General features: G+C 39.4%; 1 protein-coding gene across 1 annotated transcript; it reads left to right on the top strand.

The window, feature by feature from the left end:
- Positions 1-596: 596 nt before the first annotated feature.
- TM9SF2 (transmembrane 9 superfamily member 2) lies at positions 597-25,967 on the top strand. The gene is made up of 17 exons (XM_042809900.1): positions 597-731; positions 3,007-3,074; positions 4,497-4,590; positions 5,363-5,490; positions 9,917-10,046; positions 11,502-11,626; positions 12,278-12,389; positions 14,086-14,165; positions 14,260-14,368; positions 14,492-14,624; positions 14,863-14,982; positions 17,203-17,260; positions 17,906-18,065; positions 19,625-19,776; positions 20,812-20,923; positions 21,557-21,728; positions 25,290-25,967. Exons 1-17 carry the CDS (start codon positions 597-599, stop codon positions 25,355-25,357), a joined length of 1,956 nt encoding a protein of 651 aa, XP_042665834.1. The 3' UTR covers positions 25,358-25,967.
- The last annotated feature ends 950 nt before the right edge of the window (positions 25,968-26,917 follow it).

The raw sequence follows: 26,917 nt of genomic DNA, 5'->3' as shown, positions 1-26,917 counted from the left end.
ACAGGTTGGGGGGTTAGGAAAAGGCTCCACACGAGTGGGCATGGAAGGGGCCGCCAGAGCGGTGGGCACGGCCCCGAGCTACCGGAGTGCGAAGAGCGTTTGGACACCGCTCTCAGCCGTAGGGCTTGGGTGGTGCTGTGTGGAGCAGGGAGACGGACTACACGACACAGATAATCCGCGTGGGTCCCTTCCGACAGGGTGGACGCTACGGTTCCGTGACTCTGCACATTCATGCCGCCGCTTCTATAGAGAATTAAAACCTGCACACGCCCACAGGGCCGCGCGCACCCGCAATGAAGCACAGCGCGCAGTGGGGCCGGCCCGTGCCCCCATGGCAACCGGAGAGGGCGGGGCGCAACCCGGAAGCGAACGCGCAGAGCGGCCCCGCGGCTCGCTCACGCCCCGCCCCCTCCCTCTCGGCCCCCGTCGGGCTGGCCGCGCGGGGTGACGTGTCCGAGCGCCAGAAGCCGGAAGCGGCGGCCGCTCGAGGCGGGGGGCGACGCAGCAACGACCGTTGGTGCTGCGGGCGCGCGCGAGAGGCGCCGAGGGAGCCGCCTCCCCGCCCCTCCTCCTCCACCGCCGCCCGCCCGCCCGCGATGGCCCTGCGGCCGCTCCTCGTGGTCGCCGCTCTGGCGGTCGCCGCGCCGCCTCACCCCGCCGCCGGCTTCTACCTGCCGGGCCTGGCGCCCGTCAACTTCTGCGAGCCCTCCAAGGAGAAGCCCGAGTGCAAGGTGAGCCCGCCGGGGCGGCCTGAGGCCGGGCGGCCGTGTTGAGGCGGGGAGGCCTCGGCGCCTCCCGCGCCCCTGGGTCCCGCCTCACTGCGCGGCCCGAGCCTGCCGGGCGTCCCGCTGCTCTTTTTCTCTTCTCTTGGTACCTGTCTGCCGCCCTGAGGAGTTTGAGCTCGCTGCGGCTCGAAGCGTGACGGCTGACGGTAACGCGTTAGTAGATGGTGCGACTGCCGGCTCCTCTCCCGAGTTGCTGTCATCTTACAGACGGGAGCGGCCCGCCCATCTCCTGGCCCTTGTACGTGCTGCACCGAGCGAGCCTTTCCAGCTGGTCGTTTGTCAGGGGTTAGCAGCTGCTGGTTGCAGGTCGCAGGCAGGTAACCGGCCAGGGTGAGTGTGCGGTGACAGCTGTGTCTTCCGGGCTGTCACGAGTCCACAGCACAGAGCTTCCCTGTCCCAAGCACTCTGATCCTGAACTCTCAGTGATGTTTTAAGTTACTTTCAGTACCTACAGACAGGAGGGCAATCAACTCTTTGAAAGGGTAGATAGCAGCGGGACAAGGGCAAATGGTTTTGTTGAGGGAGGGAAGATTTAGGTTGGATGTCAGGGGGAAGTTCTTTACATACTGGCTTACTGGTGAAGTTTTCTCACATAACTGAGTGGCATATTTGTGAGGATGCTGGTTGATAGGGGTGTGTTCTTAAGGCAGTTTTTGCTCCTTTGGGTGAGCTTTAGAAGCTGTTTGCTGCTGTTGTGACAGAAATGGTAGCAGCTGTACTTTTCTCATCTTTCTCAAGTGTGTTGTTTAATTCTGACTGGTCAGATCCTCTTCTAAACAGGTAACCATGGATTCCTTCAGTCTTCTTTCCACACTGCTTCTGTCATAGCACCAGAATGCTCTGTGGATGTTGTTTTATGGGATCATAGAAGTAGTGTTTGAAAGCAACCTCAGGAGATCACGAATTTATTTAAGAAGCAAGACTGCTGCCAGCACAAGACCTGATCAGCTCTGCCCTTGTTTAAGCAAACCTTGAAAACTTCCAAGGACAGCACATCTACCACCTGCTACAGTGCTATGCTGCCCTCCTGAAGAAATACTTTTCTTCACCTACAGGCTAAAGTTTTCAAGCTGCACTCTGTAGTTCTTCAGAGCATCCCTGAAAAACACTGCTGTTTTTAAATTATTCCTAGTTTAGGCTAGGGTCATGTTAGAAGATTTTTAAGCAAAGCAGGTTGCCTGCTGTCCTTTCGTTATACCTGAGATGCTTATGGAGTGATCCTGCTCAGGCATCATTGCTTTATTTCTTTTTCCCCCCCTCATGCAGTGTCCACAAAATGTTTGAATCCTTATCCTGAAAATGTATCACTTTATAAACGTGTAATGAGACAGTTAATATAAATCTGCCACCAGTGGCTAGCTGAACATTTTAGGATAACCTCATCAGCTGTATTATTCTGAAAATCTGTTTCTGAGTTAAGCCATTTCTTGTTATTCCTCTACCTTGTGCCAGCCAGGTTATGTACAAAGTGAGATAGAGGCATGCAGTATGTCTGAATGGTTCTTTCAGTTGAATTGCCCCCGTTTAGTGTAGTGTGTGGTGAGGAGGAGATGGTGCATAATCAGATAATTGCCACAGCATAATATTTATGTAAGTGGGTACAATTAAGCTTCCTTGTACAACGTTAATTTTTCATGTGTTCTAGCTGAGTTCTGACAGTTGCCACCGTTGATTTAGTAATACTGAGTTCTCCCCCATGTGAGATTTTTAGATTTTGTTTAAATCCCCACAGCTGAGTTTTTGGTTGCTTCAGAAATGAAGTTGTGGACCAGTACACAGGTACTGATCTGATCTGTGCTTTTCACCGTATTCTTGTAAGACTTCTTGTGCAGAAGTTCTGATGATGGCTAAGATCGCTCCAGCTGCTGCATTAAACTAAAACTGGCAACTGTTTTATAGCAGTTTTGTAACTGTATTATTCTTGTATCTGATTTCTTGCTATCTTGTAGTCTGCATGCTTATGTTAGCCTTCTAGTGGTTTTGTCATGTGGGCTCTGTTTTCCCCATGCTCAGATAGCATTTAATTCATGGTCCTGGCAGATATCATTCGTTATATGAGAATGTGCATTTCAAGATATGGAGTTGCATAATTCTTATCTGCCCAGTGTGAGACTTTCACTTACTTTATTGACACAAGAGCCTATGTGTGTGTGTGTGTGTGTATACAAAATATATATGAGCACAGATGAAATACAACCAGTGACTCTCTTGATTCTTTCAGTCTGGAATCGAGCTGTTTGTGAACAGGCTTGACTCTGTAGAGTCTGTCCTTCCCTACGAATACACTGCGTAAGTATCTTGCATGTCTGTGTCGTTCTGCTTTTCACTTCTTCCGACAAGATGAATTGCATTTATCTTTAAGTGTTATTAGTGCCTTGATTTAGCTGTTTCCAAACGAGGAATGTCCACTTATTTTTCCATTTTAGGTTTTATTTTTTCCATTTTCGTTTTTTTGTTTCCATTTTTTAATTAAACAATTTGCGAATCTCGAATGAATTTCCAAGAAATGGGTTTTTCGTTCCCTATTTCTTGGTTTTCTTTGCAGATTCTCTCCTTATGTCCCTCCCTGTCTATATATTGTAATTTTATAGGGCAAAGTATTACTGCTGTCTTTAGTAGCCTATAGCCAGATGAGTTAAAGTGGTAACGAGGTGTGAACTTTCCATCAATTATCTTAATGAGGTGTTAAATGCTTTCTCGGTTTTCGTCGTGGGAGTACACAAAATATGTCTGTGATCTGTGCAAGTATGTGAAGTTGTTGCTTGGAAAAATACTTTGCTATTTCATGTTGAAGAGATCAAGCACTAGTTATATCCACTTCTTAATGCATATAAGCACGGGACACTTGAAGTTAGGAGGTATTCGGAAGGTGTGCTATTAAAAGATTCGGTGACTGAAAGTATTGTAACTTTTTTATTCAGTGGCATTTGATGTGAAACAGCTCTTCGATGCTTTTGTTTTATTATTTTCTCCAAGAATTCGATTTGCATGCCTTTTTTGGACTGTCATGACATGATGTGAAGCCTTAATTCCTGGCTAAAATTCCTGCACAAATAGGAAATCTGCAACTACTAAAGGAAACGTTTATTCTCCTCTAATTAATATAAACTGAGTTCTGAATAGCCAATCGAGAGGCTTGACTTCAGGGCTTTTCTTGTTCCTTCTGATACCAGAAGAATTGAGAAACTGTCTAAGAGTCAAGGTGGAGAGTTAGAAAGTAGGTGTCCCTTAATAATAGCCCTGGGTGTGGGGGGGATGCTCTCCTCCAGTCACGCATGTCTTGCATGAAAAAGGTCCTCAGCTTCTGTGCATTCAGAGGCCTTTCCTGAAAGCCTCCCCTACATATTCCATAAGATACAAAGTCTCAGGTGCCTCCTTTATCTATTCAGTACAAAGAAGCAGACCCTTCCCACTGTCTGAACAAAGGTTATCTGTTAAGGGATTTATCAAGCTGCAACTTGTATCACTTCCCCCAAACCGGGCTGTGATTTTCATACTTGACAGATTCAAGTAAGAAACTATGTATATATATATATATATATACACATATATATATATATGTATATATATATATATATACTATACTATACTAACTGTATATATTTATAGTTCCTTTACTTGTGATGATGGTTTTGATTTGAGGTACTCTGTTGGGTCTGACGTGCACATCTACTAAACTTTGTTAATTTTGCTATCTTTTCTATAATTCAGGTTTGATTTCTGTCAAGCGGAAGGGAAGAAACGTCCATCTGAAAACCTTGGCCAAGTGTTGTTTGGAGAGAGGATAGAACCATCTCCTTACAGGGTTTGTTCTGTGAAAAGGGCTTTTATTAATACTTATAATCCAGTGTAACCAAAAGAGGTCAGAATCTTGAGGATCCTTTCATTAGGGCGTTTTAGGATTTCATTATCTGAAATTCCACATAATAGAAATCTGTCAATTTAACCTAAGTTTGCATAGGATCATAGAATCGCTCAGGTTGGAAGAGACCTTAAAGATGATTAAGTCCAAACACAACCTAACCATACTATCCTAACTCTTAACAACCCACTGCTAAATCATGTCCCCGAGCAGCACATCCAAACGGTTTTTAAACACATCCAGCCTGTGCCAGTGCTTAACAACCCTTTCTGTAAAGAAGTGTTTCCTGATATCCAACCTAACCTTACCCTGGCACAACTTGAGGCCATTTCCCTTGTCCTGTCATCTGTCACCAGTGAGAAGAGACCAACCCCGCTTGTAAACCTTGTGGCCTGAAATGCTGCGGAGTTTTTCTTCTGTCTTTGGAACCTTGCTTCTCAGCTGAAATTCCTCTCTTGTTAGAGGAAATTGAGTACTCTTACTCTTGAAAACTAGGTCCAAAAATTGGGATCTTACAATGTGCTCTAAGATCACAAAGGGATTTTATAGTACGTGCCAATATGAAAAGCTCCTCTCTGATATCAATATATATAGCTTTGAAAATTCTTTTTATTAGCATACACAGTAATAAGTGTATGGGGGAAAACTTGTTAAACTCTGGAATTGCAGCAACATGCTTTTACTAATTTTTTTCACATGTATTTCATTTTTGTAGTTCACATTCAACAAGAAGGAGACATGTAAAGCTGTTTGTACAAAAACATATGATACCAAGAAGCCAGAGGATAAGCAGAAATTAGATTTTTTGAAAAAAAGTATGCTACTGAATTATCAGCATCATTGGTAAGTTGACATTGTTCATGGATTGGTTAGTCTAATATATTGCTGATAATTAATCATAGAATCATAGAATTCTGGCCTGGGTTGAAAAGGACCACAATGATCATTTAGTTTCAATCCCCCTGCTATGTGCAGGGTCACCAACCAGCAGACCAGGCTGCCCAGAGCCACATCCAGCCTGGCCTTGAATGCCTGCAGGGACGGGGCATCCACAGCCTCCTTGGGCAACCTGTTCCACTGCGTCACCACCCTCTGAGTGAAGAACTTCCTCCTAATATCTAACCTAAACCTATATTAATGTAGTTGGTCATTTTGTATTTGCATGTTAATACAGATTCAACATGAGGCTTTTGCACTAAATCCATTACTGTCCTGTTTTTGCAAAAGTTATTTTTGTATGTTGCCTTAATGTCTTCATTTATTTATTTTTACTTAAGAGCACTCACCAGGAATGAGTGCTTACTCCATGGAAACAAGTATGTTTCCAAACATAGCATGTGATTTTTTTTTTTTTTTTCTGCTGTCTGCTCACTGTAAAGTACTGCTATTTCTTTGCATCTGTAAGCATAGAAATTGGTTGGAGGTAAGAATTGAAACTTTCAGTCTACTTTTAGGTCATCTTTACCCTCTTCAAAAGCCTTTGCACTCTTTGTAATGTTGTGCCCAAGAGATGGGATCAGTAGTTCTGAGTGTGCAAAGTTTCTTTTTTTGTGTAGGATATGGAAATGAAAGGTGGCCAGTGAAAATGAGCTCATTAACTTGAGGAACACCTATACACTGAATCTTTTTCTGTTCTCTGAGACCCTCTGTAACAGATACAAAAAATAGAACTGGAAAAAAAAAAAAAATCTAAATTATCTTGGAATGTGCTGGGGCTCTGTTTCAGCTTGGATGTTGAGGTTCTCTTCTGATGGTCCATAAGGGTGAGGCCATATGGGATGTAGATGCTGAAGTCATGCTGGTTTTTTTACTTAGGACTTAGGACGTGCTCTGCACCAAAATCCAGAAGCTGTGAAACGTTTATCTGCAGGGTGTGTGTAGGTGTTGTAGATGGCATACATGGATGTTTGTCTGTAGTGCTTTTATGTTGGTGTTCTGTGCTAACAGCAGCCTTTAGGTGCAAGCGTAGAAGGAACAACATTGGCATTAAGTTGTCTGAGCTTTCACTTTGGCATGTCTTTGGAATAAGCATAATTAATATTGCCCAGATGATTCCAATTACATACTGCCTGCTTCACTGAAACAAAAACTGGTTTTCATCTAATTAAATTAAACGATTCTGAACATATTAGTAAAAAAAGGAGGTGAGATGTTGAATGTTGCCATTGTCATTTAGGTGTTTTTCCTCTAATACCACATTTTGTTTGTTCAATTTCAATGCAGCCATCCACAGTGAATAGGCAGTGAGTGCTTTTTTTGCTGTTCTTGGAAGCTGATGCTGTCCTGTCCAGGGGTAGATTGTCTCACTGATCTGCATCTTCTTGGAAATCTCTGGAAAATCAGTGAGGTTGCAAGCTGATAAACTAGATGAGAGGTTCACAGGCAGCAGCTGCACATTTATATAAGTGGATAGGGGAGTAAATAAAGGAGCTCTGAAAAATGCAGCTGTTTTTGCAGGGATTTGTAGTGTATCTGTTTAATGCTGCAGTAAGTAGGTCTTCAAAGATACTTCATTTAGTTATATTTCTTTTAAATCTTGCATGTGTTTATAAAATTTGCATTGCTTTGAATTTCACTGGTATGTGTTGGTGTGGCATAATGTTTAACCTTTAAAGTCTGTCTGTGTTTTGGTGTGTGCATGAAAAATGAAATGAAAAATTTCCCAAAGCTGTGATGCTATCACAAAACAAACACTTTTCTCTGCTTACATCAGTTCACAAATCTACTTAGCATATTTAAGAATGTTCTTTAGTCTGTACCCCAAACTTGATAGAGATGTTTCAATTCAATCGTTCAATTTTCAGTGGGAAAACTTTCCTTTGGAGTGCTCTGTATTCTTATATTTCTAATTACTTTAATAGCAAAAAAATGAAACAATTGGAGCATTAGTTCTACTGCTGTAAAGCTTTGCGACCAGTGGCATGAAGTATCCATGTTTATGTCTGCTACAGTAACAGCAGTCCCTCATCAACCACAGATCCACAGAGTGGAAGTGGCTGCATTTTGTGATTCAGAAGTGTAATATAGGATTCAGATACGTGGCAATCAGCAAGGTGTAGCATAAGGGAGGGTTTGATAGAGGTTTATTATCAGGCTTCAATGTGTCATAACATTTCAGGGGAACACAGATGGTGCAAAGTACTTTTAAGGCTTTCAAGGCTACTTAATAAGATCAGTAATTGACACACTGAATTGGACTCAACAGCAACGGTGATACCCTGTCTCACCACGTTCGTCACCAGATGTTCTTGGAAGACATATAAGAATATTTGTGTAGCTTATTTGCTCCTCGTGTATAATCTCTTCAAGTCATTTCAAATGTGAAGATTAACACTGAAAAATGATTTGCTTCTTAAGTTATCAATTTGTTCCAGCATCGCAGCTTGAAGGCAGCTTTGTATGCCTCTGCTGCAGAAGATGCCTAGTAAAAACTTTATCCCAACCAAAGTCACTTGCAGTAGGTTGATCTGTTACCTGTTTTTGTGCTTTACGAAATGGAGGTGCTAACAAAACCAACCTCTTGCACATGTTATGGAGCTAGAATTTCAGATGAGAACCAACTGTAATGACTTGCACCTGGAATAGCTGCAAATCTGCAGCTTAATTGTGCCCTGTACAGCATGGCTAGGCAAGTCAGATTTGGTTGTTGCTACTGCTGTTCATAGCTCTGCCGGAGACTGAGAGCTTACAAGTTGTGGTTTTCAAAGGGGCTTTTTTAAAACTTTCTTCCATTGTGTCAATGTGAGTCAGTATTGCTAACCCAGCTCTGTATGGTAGCTAATGGTGGGGATGATGCAGACCTCGTTATTGTTTTATCAGCAAAGGCACCACGTGTCACTTAGCAGTTCTTTATTGTTGACTGAAGTCCTAGTTGTGTGTGAAGTACCTAATGAGACCTTAGCAGGTATCTGTTAACCTTAACAGCTCAGTGACTGTAATCCTGGAGTGCTTAATTGTAACGAATATTCAGCAGCTTGATAAGTTCTACAAAAGCCTGTCTTGTTAAGTTGGTGAGATGTCTGCTTTTGGTTTGGCAGTGCTCAAGAGGTGGCTGTTGTCTCATGTCTTCACGTGTGTCATTTACTAATTGAACTGTACAGATGTATCTGGGAGCAATTAACGATGCTTTAAGAGAGGCTGCTGAATTTTAAATCTTCTTTGAATAAATTGCTTTGGGGATTTATCTTCCTGATAGTTAAAACACTTTGTGACATGAAAATGTACATTCTTAATGCTTTTCTAGCACAAAAAGAAAATTGAGCATGATGAGTATCTCTCAATTTAAAAGTATGTCTTTAGTGGGTTTTGTTTGTTTTGTTGATAGATACAGATAGATATAGATGCACTATTTGCAGCATGTTGGATAGTATCTTTATCATGTTATTTTGTGTAAAGCTTTTGTTGTAGTCCCATGCAACTTCCTTGTCTCTAAATAGGAGAGAGAAGGTTTGTGGGATTTCAGTGATAAGGAGCTGGCTGGATGGCCCCATCCAAAGGCTGGCAGTTGATGGCTCAATATCCAGGCAGACATTAGTGACATGCAGTGCCCTTCAAGGGTCCCTACTGGGCCTGTTTAGTATTTTTATTGGTTATATGGATAGTGGGATTGAGTTTACCCTCGGAGACTTTGCAGGTGATACCAAGCTGTGTGGTGCAGTCAATGTTTTGGACTGAAAGGATGACATCCAGGAGGAGCTTGGCAGGCTTGAAAGGTGGGCCTGTGTAAAAACCTCACGCAGCTGAACAAGGCCAAGTGCAAGGTCTCACACCTGAGGTGGGGCCATCCTAAACATGGGCAAGGGCTGGTTGGTGAGTGGATGCAGAGCAGCATGGAAAGAACTTGGAGATGGTTCAAGCAGTGTCGAGAAACATTATTAGTATTATTAGTAGCAGTATTTCTGAAGAGCAATTAGAAAGTTGGAGGATTAATAATGTTTATGTAATGTGTGAGCAGTTTTTTATTTTGTGTTTTTGTCTCGAAGAAACTGGAAATGATGTAGTTCATTTCAGCTGCTTTCCTGGATGACTTGGGCTATGTTTAAAGAAAAAATAATGAAACAGTTTATTCCTGTGCCTTCAGAGTGAAAGAGCTTTATGATTTGATCTGTGTTTGTAGGGGCACTTTAGAAACTGGCTCAGTAAATAGAATGCTTTGGTGGTCACCGAGTGGGCTGTGTATTTCCAACACCTACCTATGGATTTGTCTATTTTTATTTGCATGATGCCATATATTTTGAAAGATGATGAAGTGTCAGTATATAATTCACAGGATTGTGGACAACATGCCTGTGACCTGGTGCTACGATGTTGAAGATGGCCAGAGGTTCTGCAATCCAGGCTTTCCCATTGGCTGCTACATTACAGAAGATGGCCGTCCAAAAGATGCCTGTGTTATTAATGTACGTTTGAGTTGGAATTTTTTTTACAATATCCTCTTTTTACTGTTCTAAAGACTAATTATGTCTGTGTCCTGTTTCTATGGTGAGTCCTCACTGTCTTTGTTCCCCTAAAACTGAACGTTTTTATGTATGTGCAGGTACTACAATCTCTAATCTCACCTCAGCTTGTCTAAGAACTGCCTCCTCTGTGATGTATGTAGTAATACAGAAAGGCTCAAACAGAGAAGAATGTGGATAGTGTGTAGAATACATGGAATGTAGGAGAAGAACATTGTCCTTCATTGTCTGTGATGTCTAAACTTTGAAGAACTTGGATTTTACTTTAGTGTGAGATAGAAATGTTTCATGGAAACAGGTTTTTGCAGGCATATTTTTTTCTCTGCTTGGGAACTGACAGTTCTTGAAGGAGTGCTTCTCTTAAAATGATGTGGACTGGTGGAAAAAGGCAATATATAAGAATACTGAGTGAAGCTTCTCTTCCATGTCAGATGGGTCCTTTTGGGTTAACTAGTGGAATTCCAGATAAATGCACTGTTAGTGTTATGCAGATAAGAATGCATTAAGAAATGTAGAATGTCTTCAGGTTATCCCAGACCTTTTCCACGGAGAGGTGATGACTAAGAAGCAGGTCTTTTGTTTTACTTACCAGCTTCTAATTTTGTTTCTTTTCCTGCATAGTGAATGGATTTCAGAGACTCCATATAACTGGATGGTTGAAGTAGATTTGTGATCAAATATGTAATCTGGCAACATTTCATAATGTTGTTTAAATATTTGTTTTTAATATAAGGGTAATAACTTTTGAAGGAGTAATTGAAAGACTGTAGAACACCTTAGAAAAATAAAACCCAGGCTTCTCATTAGGGCCCTCTGTAGAAAGGGGTGGGGACAGAACACCCTGAAGAAGGACTAACAAAGCTGCAGTAGACATAAAGCTTTTAACAACTAGTTTAATGGACTGATTTTCAAACTGAAACATCCCTTCACCTGAGATGTCTGTTCAACATATTGAATGTTGTTTACAGTGAATCTTTGGTTTCAAACGTGGAAGTGGTTCTGTCACAGACTGCAATGATTTGCGTTGTCGTAATAGGTTTGGTTTGATCTATGAAAAACATACAGTGTGTTTTAAAAGAGCTAATTGTTTATTAAACACATCTGGTTATGAAAGTTGTCACATAGCTGTCAATTCAGTTTGCTGCTTAAGTTGAGTAAAATGGAAACGTTGTCAGTTCCTCTATAGTCTCAGGTGAAGTTCTGCTCTCAACCTGTAGTTCTGAGCTTTTTTTCTAATGCAATAAAGCAGTTCACTGTCTTTGTATTCCCAGAATTGTGCATGCATCTTTGGGAGAACTTTCTGACAGGAAAACTATGCAGTATAAAATTAAATTTTGTAAGGCTTTCAGGTGTCTTTATCTTCTTGATTTTTTTAACTTTTTTTTTTAATCATTTTAGTCAGAATTTCATGAAAAAGATACTTTTTATATCTTCAATCACGTTGACATAAAGATATATTACCATGTTGTGGAGAATGAAGCTCTGGGAGCAAGACTTGTTGCTGCTAAACTTGAACCAAAAAGGTCAGTATTCAGAAATAAGTTGTTGTTGAGCAGTGATCCATCCCAGCACTCTTGCTTTGGTTTGGAGAAATCTTTTCAGGTATATGAGGTGTACATTAGCTTTCCTCTTGATGGATGGAGGATTGATGCAATCTTACTCTGTAAGTTCTGTAGATCTTTGTGCACTATTTCCTACTTGTGCCAAAAAAGATAAAATGAAATTTGAAAGTAATATGTGTTAAGGGAAGCAACCCCAGTAGGGAATGTTCCGTATCATCATCGGTGCCAAAGGCAGGAGTAATTAGAGTGCAAATTCTGATGAATTCAGCAATCTGGATGCAGTGATAGCACAAATATAGCTATCTGTTGTTCAGGTGTCTGTGTGGCCTTTCTACAGCTGGTCTGATTATTACTGATGCTGCGTTTTTGGGAGTGTGTTCTTCTGTAGGTATGTTTTAGGAAATATACTTCTGTGCCAACAGTTTGTGTGTCCTGATGTCCTCAGTTTGTGGCACGCTCCTTAGGAGCTCTGAAAGTTGAGGCATTAAGAAGTATTACAACGTTTAAGGGAAGAGTCGGGGATGAAACTGATGCTTGTGTAAGATAAGCAAATGATATCTTAATGGTGGTGTTAGTGATGCAGCTTTCATTGTGTGTTTTTTCTTCCTGCAGTTACAAGCATACTCATCCAGACAACCCTGATTGCTCAGGAGTGCCTATGGATATAAGCAATAAGGCTAATGGAGAAGTCAAAATTGCTTATACGTACTCAATATCTTTTCAGGTGAGTGCTAAGGCTTTTTTATGTTAGTTACTTCTTAAGATCAAATCTTTTGTGTTAATAATCAGAATTATAAAGATAGCTAGAATTATTTCAGATCACTACGTTTCTGGTTTAAAAACTTAATTTAAACTGAAATGTGACTTGGGACCTAAATGCATGCCTTACAGTTTTGCATACCTCCTAAATATACCATAAATCCATACCTAAATGCATACCTCCCCACGCACCCTGAAAAATGCATATGCAGCTTTTAAAAGAATTACACTTTCTTTTTTTTACTTTTCTTGTCTGTCTAGACTGTCTGGCAGATTTTTTCTCACTCTAAGCTCCAACTCTGAGAAGCTGTGCATTTTGGCAAATTTGTGCTGTAAGCAGTCCTACAGGAAAAGCTTTATTTTTTTCCCAAGGTGGTCTTCCCATATACAGCTGTAGGAAACTTAAGAAGCTGGTATTGTTCATCCCTCTGTTCTCTAAAGGCACAGAAACACTTCATTGGGCAAATGCAGGGACCAGTGATGCTTAAATGTGTCTCATTAGGATGAACAAGCATGATGTACCTTTTAAAATGGAATTTCCTTAAAAAATAATAATGATAAAATGTCCAAGTATTAGTCCAAGACCTGTATTGCTTCTCTTATACAAATGGCATGCCCAGCTGCATGTGTGTTTTACTGTCTTGTGCATAATGTTATGTGACATGGAGGTATTCCTCTGAAATTCTGTCAGGTTAGTGGATCAGATCAACTCAGGAGGACAGGAATTGAGGGAGTATAAGTAGAAGAAAAATGTGATTCTGTCCTAGAATTATTGATAAGGATGAGAAACTTGTTGCTTGCCTTGAGATATGGTTTTACTGCCTCTGTGGACTAGATACTTGATCTTGGCTTCTGCGTACTGTAATTCATTGCTTTGGGGTTCTTTTAATCTTCAAAAACAGCTTTACTACAAAGTGCTTTTGCTTAACTTACTGAAATAAAATCCTATGACAAAAACACGTGGCTGTTTGTATTCATTGATTGTGGCATTGATGGTTTGTTAATAGTAACCTTCAGGTTGATTAGCACTGTTTATTCTTGTTTTCATGTTTACTGTGAAACATAAAATGAAGACGTGTTGTATCAGGAGTGTTTCTGATACATGAATGTTTAGTCTGAGTAAGTATCATCAGCTGAAAAACAGCAAGGAAAAAATTTCCTTCTGTTAACAACATAAGTTTGTAGCATTGTCTTCCCCACCTGTCTTGCAGCTTTAGCTGACAGTAATTGGATTGGTAGTTGGTGCATGAAGCTGCGTGAAAGCAGGAGGTAATTGGGCAGTTGTGTTCAAAAAGGGGACCTTCAGGCTGAAGGCTGTTCACGTAGCACAGCATTGTCTCTGAGTATGGAGTGTGTTGACTTGCATATGCTAAACAAATTTGTGCTCTCAATTAGTTCATTAGTCATCTGAATTCATGGGAATTAATAGAAAACTTCATGCTCTGAGAAGGCATGGGTCTTATTCAGAAAATGTTTTATTCTAGAGTCTGTGGTCAACTCTTAAGTCTGTTTTTAAGTTGTTATTCTGTAAATATTACATTTAAGCCATTCCAAATTAAGTTTCAATTCATCCTGAGATTTAAGATAGCTTTGCATGAGTATAAACTCTTGAATTTAAATTGGACTCTGGTTGTGTCTGAAACCGATGTTTCTTCTTTCAGGAAGAAAAAAATATAAGATGGGCATCAAGATGGGATTATATTTTGGAATCCATGCCTCACACTCATATTCAGTGGTTTAGGTGAGAAGAAAGTTTGTCTTCAAGCATACAGTACCAAAATATTTTAACATTGCGATGTGGACGATGACTCGCTGCTGTTTTTCAATCACTGCAGCATTATGAACTCCTTGGTGATCGTCCTTTTTCTGTCGGGAATGGTTGCTATGATTATGTTGAGGACGCTGCATAAAGACATTGCAAGATACAATCAGATGGATTCCACTGTAAGTCTGAAATGTACCTCCTCAAGTATATTTATAATGTAATTTCTTTCTGCGAGGAGTTATTTTGTTACAGGCTACACAAGTGTGATTTACTGTGTGAAAATAGCTGGATTTCCTTTACAGGAAGATGCGCAGGAGGAATTTGGCTGGAAGCTGGTTCATGGTGATATCTTCAGGCCCCCGAGGAAAGGAATGCTGTTGTCTGTTTTCCTAGGCTCTGGCACGCAGATCTTGATCATGACTTTTGTTACACTGTGTAAGTAATAAAGTGGGAAGGAGTTGGTTCAGTAGAAACCATCTTTTCAGTGCTAATTGCGTGTAAAAAGAGCAGTACGGTTTTGTCTACAAATGTCTTAAAGTCTTAAGATTAGAAACAGCTGGGCTAATACAGTAGACATACAAGTTTTTATCTTAAATTTTAGGTACAGTAAGTGGTGTACTGGCTTTAAGTCCAGTGTGTAAATAAGTTCTTAAATTGTGCATCTCCTTCATAGTTTTCGCTTGCCTGGGATTTTTGTCACCTGCTAACCGGGGAGCTCTAATGACCTGTGCTGTAGTTTTGTGGGTACTGCTTGGGACTCCAGCAGGTTATGTTGCTGCCAGATTCTACAAATGTAAGTAAAAGTTATTTAAAATGACAGGGCTTAAGTTCATTAAAGTAAATTATCGTCATAGAACTGACTTTTATTTTATGGAATGGTTTGTAGTTTCCCTCAGGGCAAGATGGAGAAATGTATTTATACTAACAGAAAATAAGTATGGAGTACTGGCACGGTTAAACTGATTTTGATGTGATCGTGCTTAGAGACCCTGAATTGCTTTTGCTGCTATGTACTTATGGAGTTACGGGGAAATTATTTTTTACTAATGCTAATTCCTTCTGATGATTTTGTACCTATGTTTTCCTATGGCTGGAGGAATGCAGACCCTTAACTTGATTTTAGCTTTAGCTGTTGACATTGTTTGATAACTTTTTTTTTTTTCCCAATAATGAACTTCTGTTATTGCCTGAGATTTTTGTCGCTGCTTCTTAGCTAATTCAATTTTGGGGAGAATAGTGCTTTTCAGACTGAATGTGGGGTGAATTAGCAGTATTCTGTGGCTGCAGCATCCCAGTGATATTTGGACACCAGGCAGTAGTTGGTTGATACTGTTTCCTCCCCTTACCCTAACCAGCTATCCTTTCAGGGCCTGTCCACTGACCAGAGCTAGTTTGCACCTGTACCTTCTGGTTTATTTTATGTCCAAATGTGCCATCCTCTATGTCTATTACCTTACATGAGGTACAAGATTGTTTATGACTGAGTAAGCTGGTTTGTTGTTTTTTTTTTTTTTTTTTTGGACTGTTTGGACTATTATAATTCTGAAGACACAGTGCTAGAGAATTCATTTCTGATCTTGAACCTGAGAGTTAGCGTTGGAGTTCTTCACTTTCTTCTGACTATTTTATAATTTTCCTGTGGGCACCAACTGGATGAAGCGCCTTCGTTTTGAAGGGAGCTTTCCCACAGTGGCAGTGATGGCATTTTTGAACTTCTCTTCAAGCCAATTTTGTTTAAATAGAAGGAGACTTAAATGCTACTACATTCAACAGTGCTTTGGGGCTTCTTTATATCATGCTGGATGTTTTGTATTTTTAAAGATAATTTGAAGTTTTTGATGGCAAACCAAATTCCATAGTTTTAGTGGAGGTGGTAAGAATTATATTTCCTATTATATTTGTCATGAGTTCAGTTGATATTTGACAATTTAACTAAATATTTAAGACAGTGAGTGATTACTCCAGAGATATTCTTGTTGCAACGAATGGTAGAGCATGTCAGCATGAATGTTTTTCCTTGCAGTGTGCCAGCAAAGCACTGAGAGACTTAAACAGCAAAATACAACTGAAACAGTTATCCAATTCTAAAAGGTTTTTTTTATGCTGCATTTAAAAAGTGAAGCGTGAGTTGGAAAGAACTGATTAATATTAATTACCTATGCTGTGTTCTACCAAGAATTTTTTGAAGGAAAAGTAATTAAAATCATTCCAACCATAATCACTGCTGAGTCTTAAAACTAAAAAATACATAAATAAATGTGTCATGAGGGCACTGCTCAGCTGGAATTCCAGTGGGATATTTTCATTTGGAAGTTCTCTGACTAGAATTTTTATCAGTGTAGTACAAACTCCTAAGGATTTTTTTATTTTTTAATTTTTTTTTAAATAAAGCTATCCTAGGTCTTTTGGTATCACCAGTGCTTAATGCCATTAAGATTTACAGGAAGGAGTGATGTTCTTTTAAGCATTAGTCCTAACTTGTAAAACTCTTAGACAAAAGTTATTTCAAGAAAGCATCTTAGCTCTCATTTCATGTATTTATATAAATATTACATTCTAATATTTATGTATTTATATATGCTAATATATACATATATATATATATATATATATATATATATATATATATATATATATAAAAAAGAATATTTCATAATGAAACTGTTCAAAGGCTAGGAAACTTGAGGTTGTTGATCATAACAGGTTTAAACTGTTTTTTAAAGACTTGAAAGTACTTCAGATCCTCTTCCTTAGATAAAGTGGTCAGAGGCCAGGTTTATTTACTTGAATGTTTTTCTTGTGGATCTGAGAGTTTTCTTTGCTCTGAATCTTTGTGATCAAGCAATACGATGGAGTTTGTTATTACTAAAGATTTATTTTACTGTTTGAAATTTGAGCATGATAGGACGTTATTTGAGTATTTGCAAGCTAAGTGTAACAGCTAAATGGACTGGAAAATTAATAGTTGTGAGCTTAATGCACGTTTTGATGACTGTCAAATGTTTTAATATAGCATTTGGAGGTGAGAAATGGAAAACAAATGTCCTGCTGACATCATTCCTTTGTCCTGGGTGAGTTGAGAATATAGCCATGATTAAAAGAATTAAATTGCTTCTCTGACATGCATAGCTAATATTCCAGCTTCAGCTGTACAAGTAAATCTTATTACGGTGTCCCTTTGTTCCACAAGCTGTAAGAGCATGGAGGTGCATTTGACAAAGATAGCTGTGTCAGTGGCATGTCATACTTGGTTCTTTTTTATCCAAGTTCCATGTTTACTTTTGCCACATGAAAAAACTGATTTAAGAAAGAGCAAAATCGTACTATTGAGTTTCAGATGTAGTTCTTCCATGCTTTCTTTTCCTGTCTGTGCTGTCTTTCTGACCGCGCTATAGTTGGTCCTACATGGTGTCATACACTGTATAACCGCTGTGTTAAATTCTTCTGCTTAATCACAGCAAGCAGTCTTACCCTGGAGCGTAGTTAAGACAAGCATATATTTGAAATTGCTTAGTTGGGATGTCAGCTCCTGCTGAAGTTCAATCCCACTGGATTACAAAAGAATCGCTAAGCTTGACCTCTTCATTTGGATATTTTTTGTGTCACTTGATTGTAGGAGATTTGCACTAAAATCCTTATACGGTTCTGTTGTTTTGTGGAGACCTTTAAATATTAAGAAGTATTTCTGTGCCCTGAATGTGTGATGTATTTTTCAGAATCGTGTTTGCGGATTTTTTTATCATGAATCTCATTCTCTGGGGAGAAGGCTCTTCTGCAGCTATTCCGTTTGGTACTTTGGTTGCTATTTTGGCACTCTGGTTTTGCATATCTGTTCCACTGACGTTTATTGGTGCCTATTTTGGCTTTAAGAAAAATGTAAGTATTTCTTGATATACAGTGTTGTTTGTTTTTTTTTTTTTTAATATATATATACGGCTATGACCGAGGTAGCACCTAATCTAGTTCACCTTGTCAACTCCAGTCCTGTTCTCTTTCTTTAAAACTGCGTGGTGTACCTGATCTTGAAATTCCAAGACGTGGATATTAAGTTGTTGAGTTGCAGTGATATTTCTGAGCACTGATCAGGCTTATCACTGTATTGGATTGAACGATTGTTCAAGGTAATGCAGAGATCCGGGCATTCTTTATGTTCATTACTATTTCTCTCATTACAGAAAATTCTGTTGACCCAACCAAGTATAAAGGAAAGCAGTTTATGCGTTTGTGGGTATTTTGTTTGGTTTTCCCCTGTGCATTTTGGTGCTGTTCTCTGTCTACAGAGTCTGAGACGAGAAGGGTGTCATCTTCCGATGAAGTTGCGAGTTCTTGTGAAATCTCTCCACTTAAGTCTTCTGTAAATGATTATTGCTGCTTTGCAGACACTAACTGAATTAACTGAGATTTCCTCCTAAACTGTTTTCTTACTTACATGAGGGTTCTTTGTGACATGAGTGACCAAACCCTAAGCAGTGAAATCAGTGGTTTTCTTTTGCTTGAAAGGTGGCTTACTGTGCCCCACAAGCTTAAAGACCTGTAAGTTTGGCTAATATTTTTTCCCATGTATAGGCAACCTTCATTTCAGCTCTCTGTAGAGCTGATGGAATGCCTTCAGAAAAATGTTTAATTATGCTGGAAGGCTCTGTAGGTCATTGTAGTTATCTTATTTTACTTAACTGAAAGTCAGTGGATTTTTTTCTCCTGCTAACCAGGTGGAAGTTCAAGCAAAAAAACCTTGTAAGTAAAAAAAAAAGACCTGTACAGAGACAGTTCCTTGAGAGAACAAAAAAAAAAAAAAAGAAAGAGGGTTATGAGAAGGCAGTGTGAATGGTGTCACAAATATGTTAAAGCAGGAAAGCAAGTACTGAGCTGAAATTGTTGATTTTCTTGAGGCGATCTGTAAGAAAGGGGAAAGATGACAAAGTAGGCATTCATCTGCCTTAATTTTTCCTTTCCACCATGCTGATTTGTGCATGTAGCTTAATTAGACTTGAATTCAAGATTAAAGTAAATCAAAATTGCCAAATTGAATCCTCTCACTCTGTAAATGTACCTTAATGTGATTCTTGGAGTACATCCTGAAAAACCAGATGCAGAGATTTCTAGAAGGAGAAACCAAGAGTGCAGCACCACCACTTCCAAGCCAAACGCTGAGAAATATGTTCCAGCTACACAACAGATCATAGACAGTCATTAAAAGAGGAGGCTCAAAATATGTGTTGCAGTATTTTAAGTAAGAGCTCTCTTTCAGCTGTTTTGCCTTGCAGATTTTGTGAGCTGAACTGGTAGAAAACGCACATGTAATGGTAGATGAGCCTGTGCATATTCAGAATGTATGAATAGACTTCTGCCAGCTCTCCTGTCAAAGAGAAAGCAAAATAAGTAGTGGTGTAGTTTGGCTTGTTACTTACCTAGCAATTTCTTTGTTTTGTTTGAAGGCTATTGAACACCCTGTTCGCACAAATCAAATTCCTCGTCAGATTCCTGAGCAGTCGTTCTATACAAAGCCGTTACCTGGAATTATCATGGGAGGGATTCTGCCTTTTGGGTGCATCTTTATCCAGTTGTTCTTCATTCTGAACAGTATTTGGTATGTTAACTGCAACCTAAATTTTACCTTCTGTGTCATAATAGGTTGTAGTTTTTATGTGAAAGTTTATTCAAGTTGCATTGACTGATTGAGGATTACAGAATTACCAGAATACTGGCTCATTAAAAATGTGTTAACATCTTTTTAACATTTTGTGGGTTAGAAGATACTCAGTGCTTGTGTCGCTTGCTGAGGTGTATGGAGAAGGTACTGTGATAAGCATAGCAATTTACAGCTGGCTCATGATATTCAGACAGATATTCAGACTACTCGGCCTTCTTGTGGAAGCTGCTCTAAAGTTGACATACATGCATATAACTTGAAATCAGTAAGCATGTCGTAAGGAAGCATGTGATCTGAGGGTGTTTGGTTCAGGCTTTTTATTGTTGGGGTAGAAAGCAAGACTACAAATTGTTCCCCAAAATTGTTCTCCTTTCAAAGGCATCACGGAGTAATTCTGTTCAATATCAAAAATAATGCAGCTACTCCAGTTCAAGTGAATTTTGATGTGAGTTCATAGCATGCTGACAAACTAATCTACTGTAAGGATTTTGTCTTCCTCCTGGCACAGTTTAGTTACTGGGGATCTTTAAACTGTTTCTGAACCTTGAATAGGTGCTTCTGCCCAGCATACACAGCTGAAGCATTTGACATTTCTTATTATTTTGCAGCTCTGCCCCTTTGATTGAAATGTGAGGTGAAATCCAAGTTCTGCTGAATTCAGTGGAAGAGGTCATGTTGACTTTACTGGAACTGTAATTTCACTCATTATGTGTAGTCAGTTTCTTCCCTAAAATCCCAAACACCAGCAGCACTGGGGCTCACTTTCTCGCTGTTTTCAGACTGAGCTGTCAAGGCTCTTATTCTTGATGTAGAAAGCAAATTAGTTAATTGTATGGGCACGGAATTAATAGTGCCTCAGTGAGAAAGGAAGTACCTTAAGGTGAAGGTGATATTGCTGTGTACGAAGGAGTAGTACCAGTACAATGCCCATTTTAATTTTTCTGGTTATTTTTTGGACACTCTCTTCATTAGGTCTCACCAGATGTATTACATGTTTGGCTTCCTGTTTCTGGTTTTCATTATTTTGGTTATCACATGTTCTGAGGCCACCATATTGCTCTGTTACTTCCATCTATGTGCAGAGGTAAGAAATACTCATCAGTATTCATACTTAGTACTGCTTTAAGGATGCTTCAAGAAATGTTGAAGACTTCTATAATTGGAAATAAGCATTAACAGAATTTGACATAAACATTTAAATATGGTATTAAATATCCTTAAATCGAGACTTTAAGAAGTGAAGCTACTTCTGGCACAGCTTGTAAAGAAATAAATACTAAATCAAACCCTGCACTGAGTGCCACTGAGTCAGATACATCACCTTCAGAGTCTCACCTCCTGGTTTCTGAAGATTTATCCACTGACTTTGCTTAATGAGAGTGCATTCCTTCATCTGCCCAACCTGGGGGGATAATTAAGGGGAGTAATTAAGAACCTCCATGGTTTACAATAGTAGATTGGGCTTATTTGTGTTGTTTGGGTTTTTTTGCCTACTTGATACAGATCCTTCTTATCTCTAGTTCTGAATAATGTAGTTAAAGCACTGTTGATTTTTATGTATAGTTTTTGCTGTAGGTCAAAACTATGAAAGCTTACTTTGAGATAAAGTGATGGTAGAAGAAAGATGGACAGTAGCTTTGTTTTCAGTATCAGTATCAGAGCATTAGAGATATATGCAATTGTACTCATATGTCTTTCTTTTTGCCCCCACTTCTAGGACTATCACTGGCAGTGGCGTTCATTTCTCACTAGTGGTTTTACTGCAGTTTATTTCCTAATATATGCAATACATTATTTTTTTTCTAAACTGCAAATCACAGGAACAGCTAGCACCATTTTATACTTTGGTTATACCATGATTATGGTTTTGATCTTCTTCCTTTTCACAGGTAAGTACTTCTGAACTTTGATTTCAAATGTTGAGTTTACCTTCAGCTGTCTGTAGGAGAAGCCTTGGCAAGCTTTATCTTGATACAAGATTACAAATTTAATATACAACTGTGATTTTTTTTTTCCTTGATTTGATCTCTTCTGGAACTTTGTAACTCTTTTCCTGTTGCACTGAAGAAATGGCAGAGGAAGGGCAGAGAGACATTTTTTTGATACTGTGTTATTAGAGTTTTGTTATCTTTATGATGAGTTTCTGGGCAAGCCTGTGTCTTAAGTGCTGCACTGCTGTTTGCTCATTAGTGAGATGAGGTGACAATCTTCCCTCTTCATCACCTTCAGTACTAGAAAGGAATTTCCAGTCAGACATGCTTGTCCCTTATTTAAGATGGAGGATGCAGGAAGTCTGCTTTCAAATGTTCATGAAAAAAGTTACCATGTGGCAATTCCTCAAAATACTTAGAATATTTAATTCTGTTCCAGCATTCCCTACAGAGTAGTATATTTTTTAAGCTATTTTGAACTGATCAATGCTTAAAATGATTTCAGGTTCCATGCTTATGAAGAAAACCTAATGACTTCTAAAGCTTTGATGCAGCTTTACGCATACAACTTTGCAGGTTATATTTTGCAGCCTCCTAGAGCACAAATGGTTTGCCATCAGAGCTTTTAATAGAGATACCACTATAAGTAGAATTTTCATTTCCACTGAACACAGAGAAGAAAAAATGTTTAACTGGAGAAGATCGCTGGCATTTGTGAATGTTTATTCTTAAAAGGAACATCATACACTCATTTCAAAGAGCTTGCTGCTTCAAAGCAGTTTGTAGTCCACAACTGAATGTAGATAAGGAACAGGAACAAAAGCCTCCAAGGAGTTTCTTGGGTCACCGATGGTTGGAGAGAATGTGATGTTACAAAAAAACCTTTTAAAAAGCTCTGTCCCAAGAGTGTTGGGCTTGCATCCGTGTCTTAAATAGCCAATTTAACTTCAACAAGAGTTGTGAGGAGTGGTTGAGAGAATTTTGGTCTGGAGAACAGGAGGCCGAGGGAAGACCTCATCCTTCTCTGCAGGTATTTGAAAGGACTGCACAGAGGAGAGTGTTGGTCTCTTTTCTCAGGCAACGAGTGATAGGGCATGAGGAAATGACTTCTAGTTGTGCCAGGGGAGAATTAGGTTGGATGTTCAGAAGAGTTCCTTCATGGAAAGAGCAACAGACATTGGAAGTGGCTGCCCAGGGAAGTGGTGGAGCCCTGGGTGGCAGAGGGGCGAAGCTTAGTGGTGGGTCTTGGTTTGTCATGTTGATGGTTAGATTTACTGACTTCTTTTCCAACCTAATGATTCTGTGATTTCACTTATATCAATATTTAAACATTGTGATGTATGCTTAAAGTCTCATGAAAAAGTGAGGCCTTGGTAAGTCTATGATCTTTAATTTAGTTCCATTACCTTTTCTAATAGATATTCGGTATGTTTGCCTTCCATTGCGAACAGTTTTGGCCAAAGCCAGAATTGCATTTACATAGAAAACAAAGGGGACCATATTTTCTGTGCTGAGACTTCTGTTTTAGCTGCTTTTCTGTACCTTCCACATACGATTTCCATCTTTCACTCACCCTTGTTCTCTCAAGCCAGTCATGTCACATGATGCCTTTAAAGGTGTGCAGTGCAACTCTTTTCCTTTGCTCACACATTTGCTTTCAGTTGACGGTCACCAACTGGCTGTGCAGTGCCTGCCAGTGAATTTGGGAAATGCTTTTCAGGATGTGTTCACAGGGATGCAAAGAATAAGTGATTTAGTCTTAGACCTCTTCAGATGCTTTCTGTAGTAGTTATCTGTCTGTAACTGGGACAGTGGAGATGCAAGTCATGTTCTGTAATTCCATTTGTGTGTAGAAGTTAGGGGAGAACATAAGCAAAATAGTGATAGGATCAGGGGGAATGGCTTCAAGCTACGGCAGGGGAGATTCAGGCTGGACATGAGGAAGTATTACTTTTCAGAAAGGGTGGTCAGGCACTGGAATGGACTGCCCAGGGAGGTGGTGGAGTCACCGAGCCTGGGGGTGTTCAAGGAAAGGCTGGATGTTGTGTTGAGGGACATGGTTTAGTGGGAGCTATTGGGAATAGGTGAACGGTTGGACTGGGGGATCTTTTAGGTCTTTTCCAACCTTGGTGATTCTATGATTCTATGAAAATAAACCGTAGGATTAGAACTTTGAAGCATCATATGCTTAATGGTTTTTTTTTACTTCCCACAAGAGTAAGGGTAAATTACCCCATAATTTAAGGGAGCAGTTGTATTTCTGAGCATATAATATAATTCTGTCCGTTTAGCTTGGCACATTAATTTGTGTTCCAAGGCAACATTTCCAGTTCTCTGAGATGCATTAAAGCACTCTGAGATAAGGGTTTATAGAAACGTATTAAAGGGGTACTGAGTTCTCCAGATTTTTAAACGTAAAACCATACTGGCAATTTAGCAAAAACTGCTCCTAAAGGCATCTGACTTCTTGTGTCAGGATGATAAAGAAGCTAAAAAGAGAAAATCATAATTGTTGTATCAAAACTATTCTGCTGTTGCTTACTCATCTGTTAAAAATTGTCAGGATCAGGAAGGGTTCTCATGGTGCCCTGCTGCTATGTCAGTGTAGCACATGCTTCAGGCACTTGCTTCCATACTGCATTCCAGGTCATTGATCAGACTCAGCAGGCAAAATACCGGGAGCTACATGACAAATCTTTGATTCGCAGCTGGGACTGCAACTACGTATCACAGTCAATGAGTCAGTTAAACATCAGTAGTTTAGCAAGCGTGAAGAAAAAAAAATTACTGGGATATCATTCATGGTTCTTTACGAGCTCGTGTACTGAATGAGTTAGTGTGCAGCTTCTGTTGTGCCTCTTAGCAAGTCTTAAAGGTGATGTTTCAAAAGATGGCTTTATAAGAGGCATGCAGGCAAAAATCAGATAATTGTCACGGTTTTTTTCCTGCCCTACTTTTTGTGGGAGGTGGAGGTTCCTGTAACAGCTGTTCTGAGCTGCTTTTAAGGGCAGTATCGTTCTGACTGAAGCTGTGCTTTAAAGCAAAACAGTTTTAACAGAAATATTTTTCTGCATGCAAAGTAGTCGATATGTTTAGGCTTTGCCAATCTGTCTGTTGGAGCTTCATAAAGAGATTCTCCTTTCTTAGGGGAAACAGTCCCTGTCCTTAAATTTCAGCTCAGGTTTGTTTATGCCTTTTGACTGCCTAATGTATTTCAGAAGCATTTATTTCTATGGTACATAGCATGTTTTTGGTAGGAAACAAGAAAAACGAGTGGTAGGAAGACAAATGATACGACTTAAAATGAGACTTAAAATGAGATCTGCATGACATCTTTCCGATTGTGGAAATTGGGTACGTACAGATCAGTTGATGCCTGTAAAGGCCGGGTTCCATCTCTAACTTGGTCTGATCTGATGGGTACACTGAAGACTACGCATAGCACATTGCATACGTAGATTGAAATTAACGTCTACTGTGTAACTTTTCCTGATATGTAACCTTCCTTTTATTTTTTAGGGACAATTGGATTCTTTGCATGCTTTTGGTTTGTAACCAAAATCTACAGTGTGGTGAAAGTTGACTGAAAGAACCAATGTCAAGAATTAACGCGGAAGAGGTTAAATCTTCACGAGCATAACTTACAGACCTGATCTCCGTGATGAACTTGAGCTTTATCAGAAGTGTTGGCTTTCTGTTCTTTGAGAATGATACTGAATATGCAGCTGCCCCAAACACTTTCTTCCACTAACACGTTTATATTGTGACTTAACAGCCTGTTTTCATGCAGATCTCAGTGAAGATCAGAGTTACAATATTTATGCATTTGTAAATACAACGATACCTTAAAATAAACGTTGAATTCTAATGGCAGAGTAGAACTGGCTGTGTTAGGCAACTTACTGATACTTCTGATTAAAGTACAATTGTAAATAGGATTTTCTAGCTTGGTAGGTGGGATGAATTATTTTTCTTTGAGGGAAATGAGAACTTTTTATTATGCTAACTTTGAAGGATGACTCTTAAGAAGTGTCGCTTTTAGTTTGGATGTGATTTTTATTTTTTACTGGTATTATGTCCACAAATATTCTGATTTCTGTGACTTCATTAGTTTCCGTGTTTTTGGCCTTTTAAACTATGTGCCTCTGAGTCCTTGAATTTATAAATTCATAATCTAATAAATATTGTAAAAATGTCTTCAGTGGGTCATTACCTGTTAAAAATTCACACAAATCTGTAAATACAATTATATGGAAGGTCGCACAGAGCATTTGATGGCATTTTCTGCAGTGTTCTGTATCTTGACACTCCTTTAGATCTGCAGTACACGTTGTGTCACACGGCTCAAACACTGCCGTGTGGTTGTGGCACGTGAGAATGAAATGATGCACACACTTAGCAAAGACACTGCAGCATTCAGCCAGTCCTTAGCCCAGGCTCTTGTTCAGGAATTGCTGTGGAATGGTCAGTATGTTGAGAAGGTCTTAATGCGTGAGTCAGCATCCTCTGCTGCTCCTGCTTTAGAAAGATCTTGATGAAGCATATGGCAACTGCTGCCGACTGTACTTAGTGTACGTTAAAAGAAAAAGCCAGTTCCTATTTTTGCCTTATATTAAGAGACTACTGTCAATTTCAGGTGACTAGCGTTTAATTGATATTTGCTTCTTTGAAAATGGAGTATTATATTCATACGTTGTTCAGTAATTTAGATTCAAAACACAATCTGGCTTTCGGTAAATTTTTTTTTCACAAACCTGATAAAATCTTACTTCAAATTAATCTTCCTGTACCATTTGTCATTTGTAAGTTTGGGTGTTTTTGGTTTTTTTTTTTATTATTATTGATTTGCTTTTCTAAAAAGACCTTAACCTAATGATGCTTGAATACTGAACCCAATAAAAATATCTTTGGTTAAGGTATTTTGTCATTATTAACCTCCTGGAAGCTGGCACGTAAGAATATTTCAGATAACATCTGAACTATAGTGCTGCACATCCCTGCTAGATGAACCACACCTCTCATGTTCTGCATATCTCCAACCACAGCTGTGTTCAGATGCTGTGGACAGAATTGTTGTGATTGTTTTCATGCCCCTCCCTGCAAGCAGTCACTAGGAAATGCTGATTTCAGATAACTCTTCCATGTTT

This window comes from Centrocercus urophasianus, unplaced genomic scaffold (assembly GCF_019232065.1).
Source record: "Centrocercus urophasianus isolate 14NV4802_14NV808 unplaced genomic scaffold, USGS_Curo_1.0 seq_12, whole genome shotgun sequence".
In the NCBI taxonomy this organism is placed as follows: domain Eukaryota; kingdom Metazoa; phylum Chordata; class Aves; order Galliformes; family Phasianidae; genus Centrocercus; species Centrocercus urophasianus.
The sequence above is the reverse complement of the archived record's forward strand: the minus strand, read 5'-3'. Positions and strand labels throughout refer to the sequence as shown.